Source organism: Triturus cristatus, chromosome 2_1 (genome assembly GCF_964204655.1).
Source record: "Triturus cristatus chromosome 2_1, aTriCri1.1, whole genome shotgun sequence".
In the NCBI taxonomy this organism is placed as follows: Eukaryota; Metazoa; Chordata; class Amphibia; order Caudata; family Salamandridae; genus Triturus; species Triturus cristatus.
Window position 1 is genome coordinate 698,705,966 of NC_140581.1, and position 18,957 is coordinate 698,724,922.

The 18,957-nt window shown below is 43.7% G+C and overlaps 1 protein-coding gene across 3 annotated transcripts in view; it reads left to right on the forward strand.

Moving 5' to 3' along the window:
• Window positions 1–411: 411 nt before the first annotated feature.
• ARL14EPL (ARF like GTPase 14 effector protein like) overlaps window positions 412–18,957 on the forward strand; it is a 99,344-nt gene continuing 80,798 nt past the window's right edge. Inside the window, exon 1 of one of the 3 annotated variants that reach the window (XM_085640769.1) lies at window positions 412–487. Coding sequence is in view for 1 of the 3 variants with exons in the window: in XM_085640768.1 (XP_085496894.1) it covers window positions 829–924 (96 nt within the window). In the remaining 2 variants the exon portion in view is untranslated. Of the gene's footprint in view, window positions 488–785; window positions 925–2,154; window positions 2,230–18,957 lie in introns of those variants that run through there. The other 2 variants (XM_085640768.1, XM_085640770.1) reach the window with 2 other exon arrangements.

Below are 18,957 nucleotides of genomic sequence, written 5' to 3' on the forward strand. Positions count from 1 at the left end.
GGAGGGCAATAAGAGTCTGTAATGGGATCGAATTTGAGGCACCTGATATAAGCAGACCTGCTTAATCCGCTGAGTCAACTGGTTTAGAGAAGTTGAACGCTCCCTTTTCAGGTGTGAGCAGTTAATTTGCACTTTTTTATTTAAACTTTCTGGCACTGGTAGTTTTCATTTCACACATGCAGTACAACAAGTAACAAAATGCAGAGAAAACGGCGAGTCTTGATAAAATACCACTACCGGACTTTCTTACTTAATGGAAGCGGATTTGTAAGGATATTTCTGACCCACTTTTACAAAGACAGTTCCACTTTTACTTTAAGGACGACAAGTGTACAGTCTGTTTACAAAAGCAAAGAGATGTCGAACGGCTTGCAGCTGTGGGTTGTTTTTTTTTTTACTAAGACGAAGAGGGTTGGACCTAGGGTTCAAAAGGACCTCCTTCCTCACTCACAGAGAGTGAGGAACTTTGGAGACAGTGTACTTCAAGGTATGGGCCTTGCGTTATTTAGTTAGTGAAGGTTGCTGAGGCAACATGTTATTCAAAGCTAAAAATAAAGTTCTGTAGGGTCTCTGCTTAGATTAGCACATTTTACTGCCACTGCTTTTTAATGGTTAATGAACTCTTCGTTATTCAGTGGAATTTTTAGGTTGCATAGCTGTCCATCTGCCCCATGTCATTAAAGTGACTTTTTTTTTTTTTAATCTTATGATGATTTTCAGCTAGTAACACTAGTTACACCTACACTTATGAGGGGGGTGGGGGGTGGACTGCAATTCCCAGCATTCTTTGCGTTGCCTCAAAGCGATTTCTGACTTCCAGACTCTCTTATGACGTGGGGTTTGTTGACTGCAACGAGGTTAGCTGCATGGCTGCGCACCATGTTTCCAGTCTGGCAAGGCTACAAAATGACCGCAGCAGGCACAGTATGTTCCGTTCTGATTGTAATCTGGTATCCTAATGCCAAAGGGTCTGTGGTCACCCTACACATCCTCTGTTACTTAAATATTTTAGATGCCTCATAAACGTTTGGATGTTTCGAAGAATCCGAATAGCGGCAAAACTAGGAGCTCTCGTTTATTCAAGTCCTCTTTCCGACTTGGTTGTCACTTTCCATTTCTCTCTATGTTCTCATACCAAGAGTGTTGTAATCCTCTCGGGCCCCCTCCTGGCCAATGCCTGCACACCATTTTGACTTTGTGGTTCTGACACCTCCGAAACCTAATACATTGGTTTATATCACGGTCTAGATTTCACTGGAAGCTGGTGTTTACCCGGGGTTTGCTTTGTACTTTAAAAGTGTGAAAACATTTGAATGGTGCTTATCCTAACATCACCGGGTCTTTCTGACCACATCCCACCCTTTTAAACAAATTCTGAATTAATGGCCATCTAGCCCCACGTGGATGGTAGGCAGGCTAGGGAGCCGCTCGTGGTTCAACCATGTGCCCTAAGCGTTCTGGGACTTGTAGGCCCATACTTCGAAAAGTGAAATTGCAAGTATTGCCTGCTTTGTTGTGAGGGCAAGAAAGAACCTGAAACTCCTACTCGTGGTGTGGGGCCAGATGATTGATCTATGTGATAAACTATAATGGAGAACTCCCCACCCAGTTGTCGTTTGTATTTAGATTATCTACTGTTTGGGTTTCCTTTGAATTCTGGTTCTTGTATTCTTTGCGTTCATAATGGGGGAAGGAATACGTAAAAATGAAATTACCAAAGTAAAAAGTCAATATGTACCGAATGAGCTATTAGTTCTTGTTATGGGACAACTTGAGCTCTTGGTATAAAAATCTGAGTCGAACTCGCATAAATCTGAATACAAAAAGGTCGTACTCTATCAATGCTGGTAGAGTTGGAACTTAAAATAGTTTTCTCATACCACGTTTCTTAAAATAAAAGCACAGTGACTTTGGTTTGGTAATGGTCTGTTCAGTAATGAACAAGGAAAGTTACTTTAATGTTTATTACTTTCGACTCATTAGGTGACCGAATGGTTTCTGGAACATAAGGGAAGTTGTTGTGTTCCCATTTGAACAAATTAAGTGAAATTTTGGTGGAAGTGTAATTGTGAAGGGAGCGGGAGTAAAGGAGGGTATTTGCCTCTAATGGAGTAACTTGTGCCTTATAACCCCTTCCCAGAGCAGGGACGAATGAGCGGTTTGAAGCTCGCAGCTACTCCCTGCCCCACCTCGCTCCAAGGGGTTACTTAGGAGGGACATCAAGAGTATGTAAGCATGCAATTTAATTAATTATTTGTTAATAATTGCATTTATTTCCATAGCGCTTGCCTAACTCTAATAGGCCATCAAAGTGCTCTGCGTCTGCTAAAGTAGGTAGATACTTATTCTTGTAGTTTGTGAGGGTGAGAACCCATCTGAAATAATTATCACAATAGTTGTCAAGATGAACCAAATAAAGTCACTAAATAAACCTGTGCTTAACCGTGTGGTAGCTTAGCACAAAACAGTCAGGCTTAACTTGGAGGCAATGTATAAAGTATTTATGCAGCACTCAAACCGCTACACAAGAAAAATCCCAAACCAACTTAGAAAAAAACATTTTTGATTTTATTAAAAATATTTCTACCAAAAAGACAAATGCATTAAGAGGGACCACGTGTAAATACTTGCTATCGCGAGGGCTGCTGGGCCAGGGTCGCTCATCTGACCCTCTTTCTTAAAGTGTACCAACTAGTGGGACTTGTAGCAAGTCACCACCTTTTACTTAGAAGAACTTCCCTTCTCATGATGCTGTTTCCCAGATGCACCATTACCATTCTCAATTTGTGTGTGCCCTCATGGGTTTTCCATGGGAATTACCCTGGTCTTTACCCTCCAGTTTGGAACCTGTCTGTGGAGAGTTCTTTTCCCCCATTTGGCTTATAACAGTGCTGTTATAGCCCCTTGACAACCCTGTTGGGTAACCACTTATTCAACGCTGCAAGCTTCTCTGGTTCACTCTCTGTCAAATCTAATTGAGGTAGAACACTCCTACTTGAGAAGCTCTGTCACCATCAACTGGTTAAGGGACTGAAAGTCCTTGGCCTGCAGCCCTCTCACCCACTCAATTGCAGTCACGCAATACAGCATTGATCCTAGTCTCAAATGTAAATCCATTCCTCTCTCTTGCAGTCCCTGAATCTCTGAAGGTACTGACCTGGCCTCAGCCCAAGCAGTCTAATCAGAGCCTCCTTTATTTGCTTGCAGACATGTGGTCTGCCACAGTCATTCTTCCAATAACTGCTGTCTCAATGGCTTGAACCCTATTAAGGCAGCTGCCTCAGACACCTCATTCAAGGCATGCACCTCACAAGCGACCTTAAAGCTCACAAATCATTCCAACATGCACCTACACATGCACACAATCTCTTGGAGACTTGGCCAAAACCTGGCCTGAACTGGATGTAGTCACTTATACCAGATGGAATTTCATTGCTGCCATCCTAATTTTCTGTCTTAAGGAGCCTCCTTAACCTCTCTAGCTCGTTCCTTTATTTGCTTCTCCTCCCTTTCGCTGTTTCATTTCTCTCTTGCAATATCTCCACCCCATTCCTCCTGCCTCCTCTCCCCTTGTTCCCAGTGAGCTAATCTCCACTTCTCCTTTTTAAACTCTCTGGTCTTTTCCATTTCCTCAGCCTTGGCCTTCTGAAGAGCTATCTGCAAGCTCTCTGCTAGACTCACCCCAACCAAGGGATTCACCACTGGACCGGTGGTCCAACATCCTGGACGAGAGCAGGACCTGCTATGGGTTGAGGTCATAGGGATTTTTTTGAATAACTAGTTACCAATATTATTATCACTTGTGTGTTTTTATGTTATTGCTAACGTTTTTTAAAGGTGGTGTACAACACCTGGGGTATTCTAGAAACCATAAGTGGCCAGTGTCTTGGTGAAACTGTGGAAAATGCATTGGAGGGACACTCTGAGAGACTGAATCCACGTCGCTCTTTTCCTGGGTTCCTAACATAGTTCCTTCCCCAAAGTCAACTACAGTCTCATCCCTTTCACCTAGTTTCTCAAACCGGTCCCTGATGAAATTAGCATGGACCTCTATCTCCCTATTGCTGAGAACTATCAACCCTCTGTCCCTACATACGATCTATGGACATGGTGCTGAGATCTGTTCTAACCCTGTGATTTTTCGTTGTCTATGTGTGTGTAAAACTGGCCTTGTGGACGCTCCGGAAGGAGGTCACAGAATTGACGATGGCTATGAGGGATGTGCTATGGAGAGTAGATGATGCAGAAAATAATGCAAGAAGGAACAACCTCAGCTTCATTGGTTTTCCGGAGAACGTTGAGGGGACAGATGCTGGTGCCTTTCTGAGACAATGGATAATAGACTAGCTCCCAGAAGTACACTTCTCACCGTGCTTCATCATTGAGCGGGCAGACCGCGTTCCAGGGGCTCGGCCTCCAGTAGGGGCGATGCCAAGACCGCTGATAGGGAAATTCCTCAACTACCAGGACCGTGACCTCGTCCTTCAAGGAATACGGAAGAAAGGGGAAATCTGACTGAATAACACCAAAATCAAGGTGTTCCCAGATTACTCATGTGAAGTCCAGAAACAGCGCAAAATGTTTGATTTGTTCAAGGACAAGTTGAGACAGATGCAAATCACTTACAAGCTCCTCTTCCTGGCCAAGCTAAAGGTGATATATCAGACCAAGACAATGTTCTTTACTACACCCGACGATGCCTGGTACTATGGTACCACCAGGTACCTCCAGTAAGCGCCACGGAGCTGCGTTGCAGAGTGTTGTAAAAAGGGGCGTGGTCTCTGAACACCTCTCTGCAACGCAGCTCTCTGGCGCATACTGGAGGTACATGATGGGGCCCCCTCAGGGATCCTCAGGATTGAAGAGGAATTAATTCCCCAACTTAAAACGCGCCACAGGGCGTGATTGCACACATGTCACCTCAGGCCCGCCCCCTTCCTTCACCATTGTGCAAACGGGCCCCCTGGCGAGTTGTAAGTTGGGGAATTAATTCCCCTTCAATAGTGAGGGTCCCTGAGGGCCAAATAGTCCTCCAGGTACCTCCAGTTTGTGCCACAACCAAAGTTTTAATATCTTCATGAAGCCATGATACGTTCCATCAAATAACTCATTCCGGTTTCGCGGCGTTTTTTTGTCCCTAGTTCCGGTTATGTCTAACTTAAAACTTTGGTTGTGGATACTAATGAGAGAGCAATGCAAACCTCATAAGAACATTGTAACGAAAATTGGAGTACATTTTGAAGTGCATTGTACTTTTGTAATATCCATTGGAGAGGATACAATAATTTGGAGTGACTACTAGAAAGTTTGTGATCCACGAAACAAGTGCGCCTTGAGGAAGCCCTAGGCGGGGCGAAACACGCCTCGGCTGCTGCATTCCATAAAGAAATAAAAATGATTTTCGAATAACCTACAGCTACGTGAATATTGACTGTTGTGGAACCGTCCTTTTTGACGATATGATTGTTGGAAACATATTTTATAAGGATTACAGTAATGCTTGCATGGTGTGCTCCAGTGTCTTTGTCATTAGTATATAATTGGAATACAATTTGTATATCCAGGAGTCAACACTTTAGGTGGATGAGTGTTTGGACACTGAGGCTTCACCCGAAACTGGAGATAATATAAATAATAATTTTTTGGTTAAGATTAGAATGGAGATACTTTGATGTGCAGATCAAAGATAGCAATTCCACTGTATTGTATTGTTTGAACATGAGAGAAATCAATTTTTCACTGCTATGAGACCTACTCCTCTCATAGGCTAAAACACTTTTAAAGCTGTAATTCCTGATCAGAAAGGAGTAGCCACATCATGTTTCGTATTTCTGGAATGGTGGTGATAAATACTCTTTAGTGGAAAAGTTGGATTTGACATTACCATTTTAGAAATGCCACTTTTAGAAAGGGGACATTTTTTTGCTCTTAACTTTACTCTGTGTGCCTGCAGCCTGTCTCCAATACATGTCTGGGCTGGGTGACAGCTACACTTTGCACATTCCCTCTAGACAGCCACAAACACTGGAAGGGCTCGATGTGACAGAGAACTCTTCTGCATTCTGATAGCCTTCCTGGGCAGGAAGGAGGAGGGGTAGTTCACACTTGCACGTGAATAGGCTGTGCCCTGTCCTCACATAAAGGGCTGAGGGATTACCCTCCCCCTCTCTAAGATGGCCTGACTGGGTTGAAAGGGATCCTTGTGTCCTTGAGAGAGTTCCTTTGAAGTCATACCCCCAACATCAAAGGTACTTTTGGGTATAGGTACCAGGACTCTGACCCTACCAAATCAGTACACTACTAGACCTAGGAAGAACTCAGCTGGAGTGAAGACTACTATGCTGTAAGGATAGCCAATTTGCTGTGACTGACTGTTCTGGGGAATGGCTTCTCTGCTTTGCTGAGCTTCCCTGGTGCCTGTGGATCTCTGCCCTGCTGAGGAAAAGGACTGGACCCATCTCGCTTGAAGCCAGAGTGACTTCAAGGGCTTGCTGTCTTGCCTTATGTTTTCTGAGGTCTCGGGGACACAAAGGACTTCCTGCTGGTGCTGCTGGACTCTGCCATCTGTGAGTCCCACCCTTGCCTGAGGTGCCCCTTCAGTCCTGAGCCTCAGACGTGGGTTCTACAGCAGATTTCTGCAAAAACCAACGCATTGCCTTGACCTCGTGAGAATTTACCTGCATCGCCCTTTGACACAGAGGCTCCTCTACAACATCGGATCCACAGCCTGCATGGCTTGATGACTACACTCTGAGCGGTTTAACTATGACGCATTGCATTCACATCAACAGAGTTCGACAACTACATGGGACCCGCATTGAGTTGAGTGGCTCAGCAGCGACGCAGTAGACTCTCAACATCAACAAAAGCTCCATCCAAGGTATTTCTTCAGCGGGACCTGTCTGGGTCCTGTAGCCAGCCTGCCCTCCATCACTGTCAGCCCGAACTTTGAATTTCCATGGTCCCTCGCGACCTTAAGTAACCTTTTGACTTGTAAGCACTATTTTCACACTCCATCTTTAAACATTCATATCTCTCACTTCTATTTATTGGGGTTTTTGTCGCTTTGGTCTTGTTAAACTCTGATAAATATTCTGTTTCTAAACCTGAGTGTAGTCTTTTTGTGCTGTTTTCACTGATTAATGTAATTTATGTGTTGCACAAATACTTTACACAGTGTCTCTTAAGTTAAGCCTGACTGCTCTGGGCCAAGCTATCAGAGGGTTATCAGTTTCATTTAGGGAGTGTATCTGACTTACCCTGACTAGAGTGGTGGTCCTTACTTGGACAGGGTGCAAACCTCTGCCAAGGAGAGACCCCCTTTCTAAAATTTGTAAAAAGAAAATTCTTAATTTAAAAAAGTACTTTTTGGACGTTTATTTATTAAATACTTTATTGCACCAATAGTCGTTCTAAACAATGATAAGTATAACAAGGTTTATGTGTTCTTTTTTTAATTTTATTATTGCCCTCTACAAAAACTACTGTAAGGGTTTCAATCGAAAATAAAAATCTCCAGTGTAGGTATGAATTTTCCTTTTTTTTAATCCTAAATAATACACTTATCTATACCTTGCTATGTAAAATATAGTACATTTTCAAAACAAAGTAACCCAGGGGTGAAAGCCACGCAAATATTACAAGTTCAGTGAGGTTCCCATCCTCTATAGAGAACTAAAACACAAAATAAATGTCTTATTAGTCACTGCATGGGTGATAAAGTAAAGGGATACGTTAGAAGACCTCCAAGAAGGAGAGGCACAAGTCAGTGTGCCTGAAAACAAGATACAAGCAACAAGAAGGGCATAGGAATCAAAAATCTCACATCACTACAATCCACCACCCTCCCTGAAATGTAACCTCGTCCTCGAATGATTATATGACAGTAAGCAACCTAAATGTGAGAGTTGATAAAACTTTCCCCTGAGAACTAACTAATCATGTGAGAATTTCAACTCCTGCTTCAAGAAAGGAGCTGGTTAAACTTGCTATAATGCAGTTTTCCCATGTGGTTGCATTTCTACAAGTTCTGCATGCTGCTTCCCAACCTTTCTACAACTCTTTTCACAAACGTCTTTGAATTTAAGATTACGGCCATCTATGCTAACTTCCCTATTGCCCATAGCCAACTAGATACAGCTATAGACTTCAATGTACCATCTCTCAACAGCACTGCCACGTTAGAAAAATGTGAACATTGCTCATTGGAGCAGGTTCAAGCAATGCTGGCTGGCGCCAAATCTGGCTCCCCACATGACATTTGTCCCTTCTAAAGTCACTTCCTCTTTAGCCCTCTGTATTGTGCCCACAGTTTCTGATCTCTTCAATATCTCTCTAGATTCGGCCTCTTCCTGATGAGTGGAAGTCCGCGCAAATGACTTATTCTTAAAAAAAAAAAAAAAAAAAAAAAAAAAATGGAATGCCAACACTGACATTCATACCAATTTTTGTCCCATTTCTCTACTTCGTCTGCTAGGTAAGTGCTTCGAGTCCCATATAAAAAAAACCTAGCCGCATATCTGGAGGTGCATAGTTCTAGACCCCTCGTAATATGGTTTTAGAGCAATACACAGTATGGAAACTGCACTATTTGCAGTCACAGATACCATTAGACCAGGGCTCTCCAACCTTTTCTGTAGTGAGCTTCTTCTGATCAATGAAAACCATCGTGAGGTAATGAAGGCTAAACAACTTACACATTGTTACCAGACACCCCTACGCCCACCTTCACTGACTTTAAGGATAATGCCCTTAGAGCCTAATACTATGGTTTGAAAAAAACACTTTGACTAGGAGCACTATGTGTATCAGTGAGAGCGTGGTCTGTGGGATTTATGAACATATGTGCGTATGAATGGCGTGTCTAAGTTACTGAGAACCTATGTCGTGTGTACTTGTGGCACAGGACATACCTTTTGCCACATGTGGCACCTTTACATGTAGAACACAAACATACTACCATTTGTTTTTTAAATAAAAGAAATGTGAAGAACAGAAACGTATTCTGCAAAAATGTTCAAAGTATGGAACATTTTTCTTCACTTTAAATTTCTCCCTCTAAAAAGAATTACTGTTTTCAGTTATGCATTTGGCACACTGCCCCCTGGCCGCTGGGAGCAGGAGGTCTGCTGTTTGTAGATACAACAGTAAGAAATGAGATAAAATTAAAATGAAGAGTTAAATTAATCATTCAGGTAAGTTGTCATATTTTTTCTCCAATTTAAAAGCATTCAGAAACACAATTTTGTTCTCACGCTCCAGTATTGAGTTGACAAGGACTTTTGGTTAAGGTTAAATACCTCGGTGGCTCAGTTCTTCATCTCTGTGCCCCAGCCTGGGCCATAAATCTGAGTGAGCACTGCTCATTATCCGGCCCTGCTATCTGCAGCCTATTGATGATAATGCACAATAAACGCAGCTTTCCCTTGACTTTAAAAGGATAATGTGACCCTGCACGTCATTAAAAATGAATTCGAGGCTGTGAGCTACTCTGAATATGTAAGGGAGCTCGGGATCAACTGGTTAGACACCTGCATTAGACTCATTTGATGAAGGTATTCTGGCAATGTTTGTTCGGCTAAATCTGTCTGCAGTGTTTGACATGGTCTCACATTCCATTCTAATCCACATGCTGCATGATGTGTGAATACTCGGCAGAGCACTACACTGGCTCTAGGACTTCCTTAGTAATCGTACCCAAACCATCAAGTGAGACTCCTTAAGTTTCTGCTCTGTGCGGGTTAACAATGGAGTCCCGCAGGTTTCTTCCCTGAGCACGACATTATTTAATGTCTACATGGCCCCGCTTGTGCAGACTGTCGGATCCTCTGGCTTTGAGATCATGTCCTATGCCAATGACACCCAACTAGTCGTCTCTATCGAGCATGCTTCGGATATGGCAAAAATAACACTTTACAGACTGCATAAGGAAAATTGATGATTGGAAGGCTAACTGTCGCCAACTAAATGGTGAAAAAACAGAGATAATGCTGTTTGGAAAGGCTCAGGAGTATTGGTCAGCGGATTGGTAGCCTGCCGAATTAGGCCCTGCCCCTTACACCTAAGTGGTAGTAAAAAATCTGTCAATCTAGACCAGACACTTTCTATGAAGGGCCAATCTCCACTGTATCCGGCACCTGCTTTTCCACTCTGCGACTGCTCACGAAAACCTTCCCATGGCCCCCTGTGTCATCAAAAAAACTAGTTCAGGCTCTGATAAAGTCGTCTGGTCTATGGGAATGCTCTGCTAGTAGCAGCAAATTCCAGGTCATGCAGGAATCCGCAGCGCACCTAATCTGCAACCCCCTCCCCCCCCCCCCCCCGTTCCACCTCTGCTCCCATTTTGAGGACCCATCATTCGCTCCCCATAAGGAAACAGGCTATATTCAAACTGTGCTGTTTAACACACAAAGCATGAACTACTCAGCTTTTCTCATAATTACTACAAACTCTGCTTATACCAGGCAACGTGTTTGCTCAGATCTGCGAACAAAGCTCTTTTAAAAGCTCATTGCATTTGCACTGCTAAATTTGGTGGCAGATCTTTCTCCCACCTTGCCCCATTCCACTGGAACAAGCTTCCTTTGCAAATTCGTTTGATTCAGGATCACTCTACTTTCCAAAAACTTCTAAAGACATGGTTATTTTAAATGGTTTTATGCACTTGCCGCATCTGGTTGCTAGCGCTGAGGTACAACTCATTGTGAGATTCGTTCAGCGCTATATCAAATGCCCTTAACATAATATAGATGATTTGGGATAAAGACCTAGCTTCGGAAAAAATGTTGCTGACCTACATTAAGTATCCATGTTTAATGAGCTACTCTCTGCAAATTGGAAAACTTTGAGGAGGCACAGAGTAAGGCGTCAAAATCTTGCCTTTTAGTATTTGTAAATTTATCAGAAGGATCCCACACCAGCGGTACCCAAGTATTTCCACCATTCTTCCTCTTAAACTTGTAAAATGCTGCCATTAGTACTTGGCACATTTACTTGTATGATTTCAGGTCTGCAGAACAGATTGCTATTAAATAGAACCCTGAGAGATGTGTTGCTTGATGCCATCTCCAAAGAGTCCAGTGCTTAATTTGAGCTGGTGATTGCGACAGTTTGCCACAAGGTGGTGCTGTCTGGCTAATTTAGAGATGACCACAACAACCGTTAATTATTAATTCAATATACATTAAAAAAAAATTATCACCTGCCGCCCAAGCCATTCCTATAGTTTTGAGGGACTGAAATGTTGTAACTGACACACTTGTAAGTGTGTAATGGTTAGTAGTTGTGCTGTTATGATCATTGACCGTGCTGAAAGGGGCAACGGGTGATGCTGTGGCCTCCTGATGAGAGCCCTGGCACCTGTTAAGCACTGAGAGTCCCCTTTAAGTTTCCAAAGAAATCTGAAACTTTTTGCCAGCTTGCATGACTTACAATTTTTGTTGTAAATGTTAATTTCACTGTAGGTTACAAGCGGAGGCATAGCTAGAGCTTGTGGCGCCCGGGGCTATCCCTCAGATTGCCGCCCCTGGGGGATGGGGGAAGGGGGGGTGGCTGTGAAAAAAGACAGCAAGCACTTGAAAGAGGTCCAAGTGACATGTAGTATCGCCGCTAATACTTCCCTCGATCACGCAAGTTACATGCACATACATGACACGGTCCAAGGCTACACAGTTGAATACACCGGTGACCGGCAGTACAAAGGAGAATACACAGACTGCATGATCGATCTGGGGACTCAGAAAAACTGCATGTGACATCCATCAGAGAGCTGCGTGAACGAATACCTGGTAATCCCCTCAGCACAATGCAAACATCCACATACATGACACTGTTCGGAGATCCATCATCTACAGCTGACATTAAATGACCAAATATCATGCCCCCCCCCCCCCCATTAACTGGCTTCATTTTAGCTTCTGTATCTATTAGTTAATAGAAAGCTTTTTAATTGCAGGAAAGAAAACGAGTAAACGCAATATATCTATCTATCAATGTATCTATGGGCAAAGTGTCATCTATTATTTGTCAGCAATGTTCTGGATGGGAGGGGAAGTGATTTAGAAGAAGCAAAGCCTCAAGTGTATCATGAGGATTATTCCCTAACTCAAAATTGGTAGTACATAACACGGTACCCTTTGCATACTTTATGGCTTGTTTAGTAGTTATAGACAAATACATTTATATATAATAAAAATTTAAGAGGAGATAGTGGATTAAATCCGTACAGTGAGATGCAGGCACACTGAATAGGCCTTGTGAGCATCAGCAGAGATAATATACTCTAAAGACATAGTAGCAAATAATCTGAGGAAGAAGAGTGTTTTTTCCACATTCGATGGGGTTGCTCTATGGCAATAACATAAAATCTGACATTTGTTCTGTGGTATAAAATGGGAGTGGGGGGAGGGCATACATGTATTCGTATACATTCTCCCCAGTAGCATATTTAATTTAGCCACATTAATTTTCACTGTCATAGCATAGATCTATATATTGTTCCACTAACCTAGATGCCCATAGATATATACCTAAATACCCTTTCTCTTTACTTATACACATACAGATGTACACATCACAAGCGCAAATGCACATCAATATACTGCTATTAATTGGTATTTATATGAAATCTGTTGCCTATTGTGAATACGCACTTAGGCAACTGTTCTCTTCTACTCCAGAGCCCAAACTAGTTCTGCTTCAGACTCAACACAAAATGGCTTCAGTTTCTGCTAAATTATATAAACAAGCATTTGCAAAGCAATGGGTCTCACATTTACGTGAGTTTAAGCAATTGGCATTGTAAATGACAATGCCTTTAATTTCTGTTTTTAAAAACTAAAACACAAATAAAAGGCTTTGTTATTTGCAATGTCAATAGCTCAAACTCGTGTAAATGTGAGACCTATTGCACTGCAAATGCTTGTTTTATAGGACTTGTCTGACAACTGTCTGCCACTCACTAAAGATCCTTTCCTCCCCTCGGAAACCGTTTTAGCTCTTACCTCACTCAGCCTCCTGTACTCCAGCAGCCAGGGAATCTATGGTAGGGGTTGGCCAGCAATAACAAAGTCAAAAGCTGGTAGCCAGCTACAGACCTAATGGTTTTGCCAGTGCTCGTTTTTAATAAAGCATTTTACACCTGGTTTTTGAGAACTTCATCAACCTTTTGTTCGAAGATGTTAGAACAACATTGAAGAGCTTCTGCACACTTGGAAATATTTTGATAGCTCTGCTCATTAAAGGGCTTGCAGAGCCAAGCCAGAGCATCAGCTGGGTTTTCCCAGTTTATTTGTTGGGCAGGACAGAAGGGAGGATGGAAGGAAAGAAATGAGGCAAGAAGGAAGGAAAAAGAAAAGACCAAAGGAAGGAGATAAGAAAGATGGAAACAAAGAAATAACAAAGGCAAGAAAATGGAAGGGAAAAAAGAAAGCAAAAAGGAAAGAAATAACGAAGGCTCAAAACAGAAACCAAAAAGGAGAAAGTAAAAAGAAAGGAAAGAAAAAGGAAGATAGCAAGACAGAAAAGAAAGCAAGCACAAAAGCAAGAAAGAATGAAAGCCAGAAAGTAGGAAAAAGGAAAGACTGCAAGAAAGAAAGAAGGCATAACTTAATACAGAAACCTACACAACCTATCATGCTGTGAAGTAGCTGAAGTCAGATAAACAAAACACACTCCACAGCTATTTTCAACACCATTGGCAGGATAACGGAACTGATGAGACCGGACTGTGCCTTTCTTACATTAAAAGCGTCCTGCTATCACATCAGGCTCTAAAACCAAATGCAACACGGAAGTGATTATAAAGTAAGAACAAAAACACTAGCACTGAAGAGAAGTATCTTCTCTGTGGATGTGCTCATTGTGAAAGAGCAAAATGCAGTCACTCAAAGTGAAGTTAACCAGTAGCTTAAGTAGGATGACCAATTGCCCCTTGCTGTATGCTGTAGTGGGCGGAAGAAAAATGTAAATGAGACAACAGACCAAAGGCTGAAGATAGTAAGCCCCTTTAAGTAAGTATGTGATACATTCATTTTAGTGAAGTCAAAAGGTTTTGACTAACACCAGATCTAATTATTAATATTGGATGGAAGTGTTTTGCAGGCCTTGCGCATTGAAATCTGGACCATTAGCGAACCCCAGAGTTTGTGATCTGAAGAACTAACCTTTTAATTCTTTCAACTGGGGAGCGCAAGGTAGCCTTGCACATTTTCAATTTCTATGGCTAAAATAAAATTTAAAAACAAACAAACCTTTGTTCTTCGAACGTTACATGTTGGATCGCATGTCCAGTAAAGCAACAAAGCACACGTTGCTGCTACCTAATCGACACGCCCGTATGGTTTAAACAAACCAGCATGCTAGAAAACGAAGGCAAGCCAGTCTCCTTCGTTTCATCATATGCACATAACCTCCTGCTGGAAACGTTAATTGCAAATCAAACAGCTTGATAATTAAAAACATGCCCTCTGGTTTTCTCTTTAGAGTCTTGTGTCCCAATGAATTGCCATAAAAACATTTTTTTAAATCCTCTGATTGTATATAGCTGGAACGGACCCACAAACGCGGTACGTCGCGGTGGCAAATATCACAGACATAAATTCAAACTTCAAAGCCTGTACGTACCACAATACAGACCCTTGCGTGCGTCCGTTTGATTGCCTGCACACATGTACGCCGGTCTTTGAAGGGGAGGGCTCGTTGGCTGGATCCTGGACCTTGAGCTGAGAGAGCTCATTAGACTTTCCCCTCTGACCTCGGTCGCGGCGCGCGCACGACCACACCACCACCACTACGTTAGGTGGTGGTGCGTGCGCTGCAGGCACATAGCTGCCAAGGTTTCAGATTGCTGTGTGTGACATTCATAATTTCAGTGTAATTATGAGTGACATTTGAAAGACTGTGAGTGACACTTTCTCGCGAGCGAAGACAAGAGAAAACATAAATATCAGAAATTACACCCATCTGAGCAACGAGAAACTCTTAAGACGTTAACTGCTGCAAAGTACCAGAAATGGTAAGGCACTAACCTAGTGCCCTTGCAACCTGAAGTGGTATTTGAGCTCAGTGGAACTGACTGGCGATTGCTTGCCTATGATGCAATTAGAGGAGGACTTCAAACAGCAGAAAGCTGTCATGTAGAGATGGCAGTTAATGGGACATCCACTGAAAACGGATGGCTACAAAATATGTCTTACCTCTCAGCACCCCACAGTACCGCAACTCCTCATTCAGAGGTTGCGTACATCGGTGTGTTCGATGCGGAATTGTACAGTAGCTCCATCGTCATAGAAGCCTTGCAGGAGTGGTGTGGGACATCAGCTGTTACAATTTGGTATGGCATTACATAAGAGGGCAAACTAAATCTGCTGCGGTTTTTTTTCTGCATTCACGATGCAGAGCATGGGGGTGCTGGTCATGGAAATATGATTAATGGCTGCTGACTTTGGCACTGGGAGCCAGGTTCGAGTCTCAGCGAACTGCCCCAAAATCTTGTGATTCTGGGAAAATCAGTTGGTTTCCACGTGCCAAACAACAAATGAATGTGTCCTTGCAATGTAACTGTGGTGCAAGTAAAGCCCTCCAATACCATCGGGTCGCAAAAGAAAACATGCCCTGGGAGAAAAGTCCCAGGGTGTTTGGAAAACTAGCTGAATAGTGTCCACTAAATTAAGGCCCCGCCTGAAACCTCCTTCGCTTTGGGGGTCTCGTGAAAAAGTCAACTAAATCACCAGGATACCCTACGGGCGATGGTACACTTTCCAAATACAAATCTCCACCGCGACAGCGTGCCACAGTAGATTAGGGAACACTGAAAAATGTCAATAAAAGTACTCGCGTCGTTTGAGAGGTGAAGTCCAAGTTGGGCACGAGGCTGCAGGGTCAGTGGTGACAGGTACTCGACACTTCAGTAGCTTGGCAAGTCTGAATGAGGCCGTAATTATTTAGAAATAGTGAAGGCGGCTGCAATAATTTCAGCGGGGCCCGGGGATAAATTAACAGCTGAGCTACAGGCACGGTGACAGCTCGGGTTGGTGTGAGGTGCCTGCATCAGCGTTGTGAATGCCGGCGCCTTCATTTGCTGCACCACCAGCAAAATGGCCAGCACAGAGGCGCGCACCTTCCTCAAAACTTCGGCCCGCCCCAGCAGCAGGACGTGACGTCCCCCGCGGCGCTGCAAAGTAGCACAACCTGACAGGGCCTGGCATTCTAGTCATTGGATCATGACGTCAGGCTATCGTCAGAGCTGCGCCGCGGGGGGAATGATTACAATAGTGCAGTTGAGTCAGTTGAGGCTGCCAGTAGTTCCTGACCTCACAGTTCACGCAGTGCACGACACTGGGGACGCGGCGCGCACAGCAGTTGTGACCGTGTGCTTACACTTCAAAAAATGGGGCCACAAGGCCGCCCCGCGGCACTGGTGGTCTGTTGCGGCAGCCTTTATAATTTATTTGAGGACACTACTGTAATGACTGACAGTAGTGTCAGTAAGTGTCGCCAAATAAATTATAAAGGCCGTCGCAATGGGCCATCAGTGCCGCGCGGCCGCCGCCCCTAAATAGTGTGCCTGGGGCAGTCCTCCCCCCCCCCCCCCCCCGCCCCCCCCAGCTACGTCGCTGGTTACAAGAAAATCAAAATTTCTTTTTAAACAGTGGCATCTGGTCCGTAGTAACCAGATCATTGACGTATTTAATTTACGCCATGTATTTGTTTTACCTTTTTGGAGTGAAGCATTTTGCTCATCTCAAAGTAGTGGGTAAATCAGACAGAGTAAAAAAAAAAAAAAAAAGGATGCCCCTGCAAACCAATGTTTTATTCTATTTAAGGGGGGTATTACACTAGGGCTCCAATTGGACCAACCAGGTTATGTAATAGCCTAAAAAATAGGACAACCAACTGGAATTTCCCAGCTAATGAGTTTCATTCTTTTAAAAGAAGGTACCATTCAGTGTATTGGCTGCTCACTAAAGTGCAGAAAACAGGTTTTATTAGACATCCTCACTTGAGGACCTCCACTTAAAATACTAAAATACTACAAAGCAAAGGCTAGGTGGATCATGCTCATCCTAGTTCTAATGAAAAGTCCACCTGCTCTATTGGGATTCACAATTCTAACTCAGTAAGGAGGATCTAACAGAAATCCAAGAATGTAATTAATCTATGGATTGATGGAACCTCCAAATGACCATTTGTAACCAATTGGGTTATTAGTTGAGAGGGGTGGATGCCTCACTCGAATAATAAATACAGTCCTAGTAAGGATGAACCACAAATGTCACTAAATTAACCTCTGCTTAACCCTCTGGTAACTTGGCACAAAGCAATCAAGCTATACTTGGAGGCAATGTGTAAAGTATTAATACAGCACTCAAGCAATATGAAGTCAAGAGGAGGATGACTGCAGATCTGCTCGGCAGTCATGCTGCCTGATCCCGCCATGGCAGAATACCATGAGCAATCTCGAAGCCGCAGTTGTCACGTGAATCGCTGGGGCCATATTCACACGCTGTGAAAACAAAGGAATAGGAGCGGCTCATAACCGCCATCTGTTTGTTCGGTGTAGAGTCCGTAATGACATATGCAGCAGACAATGCGTATTATTAGTTTATTATTATGAGTTTTATATAGCACGAACTTGACCGGAATGTATCGGGTATTAGAGCGCTTTTCACGAGCACCAGTTGCGTTACATGAGGACATATTCATTTTTGTTAGACACGGGCAGATTAAGTGATTTGCCAAGAATCACAGGATGTTGTGTGTCCCTGCCAAGACTTGAACCTGGTTCCCCAGCCCCAAAGTCGACCGCCCTAGCCAACTCATTTACGCAGTAAAAGGTCTCTGGCTGTTTTGAACGACTATCAGCTGGCCAACGAATATCCCTTAGAGGTTCGGCTTTATAGTGCCAGTGTGTGGGAGCTATGGCTGCAATCTGAACTGTGTTGAAACAGTATTGCAGCAGAAAGGGGTGAGTGAGCTTCAGTTTCGCTTTACCTCTGCCTTCTGTGCTGCTTCCCCAGCATTTTCTGTCTCTGTCTCCCTGGCACCTCCACATTCCTTCGACCCGCCCTGGACAATTGTTATACCATGGACATTTGAGCTTTGGTTCCATGGATGTCTGGCTGGCTTTCGCTACTGCTATATCTCCCCTGAATGCAAATCAGGTTCCTCTAACGATACTCTCCCGGTGATTGGCGGCAAGTTAATTATCTCCCTCCTCAAGATATGAAGCCCTATGGAGGAAATGTTAGGGAGGGTACATAGTCTTAAGTCTCCAATAGACTAGCAGAGTATATCAATTCACACTGAGGCTAAGGTTTCTTCAAGTAAAACTAAAACTGCTGCTGGCCGTGGCAACAAGAGGAATCGATCCCTTGGGGCTGAGTGGTGGCGAGAAAGAATGGCATAGGAAATTGCAAGCCCTCCTAGAAGGACTGAGACACCACCGCAGCCCCAGGTAGAGCTCTTTCAGCTCCGAGCACATAAGGTCTGAGATATGGGATTTCCTGAGAGTTCCATTTGGCAGCCCCCAATAAGTATTCCGGGAGCCAGCTCACTCAGAACAGAGTACTATACAAAGTGCGGTCTGGAAGAGATTTCAGCAACTGGTGTGGAGAAAATCGAATACAACTACTCCGTTAATGATCCCCTCTCAAGGTAGCACTATGGGCCACCAGGCTGGTGTGCCTCCATATCCCATCTTCAGCAGATACTCAACACGAGAATTACAGGAGGCAAACGTGAGCATATCTCTTCCTCTCGCAACGTTGGACGTGGTGGCGGACCAGGGTGAGCATCTGTCAGCAAACAAGCCCCTTGCTTAAGTGATTTGGGCAGAACCAACTGCCGGGTCTGGTGACTCAGTGGACTAATGCGTCCACTGCAGGGGCCTGTGTTCGACCTCATGGTCACAGGTTTAAATCCCGGCGGGTCCACCTCATCCTTTCATCCATCTGAGGT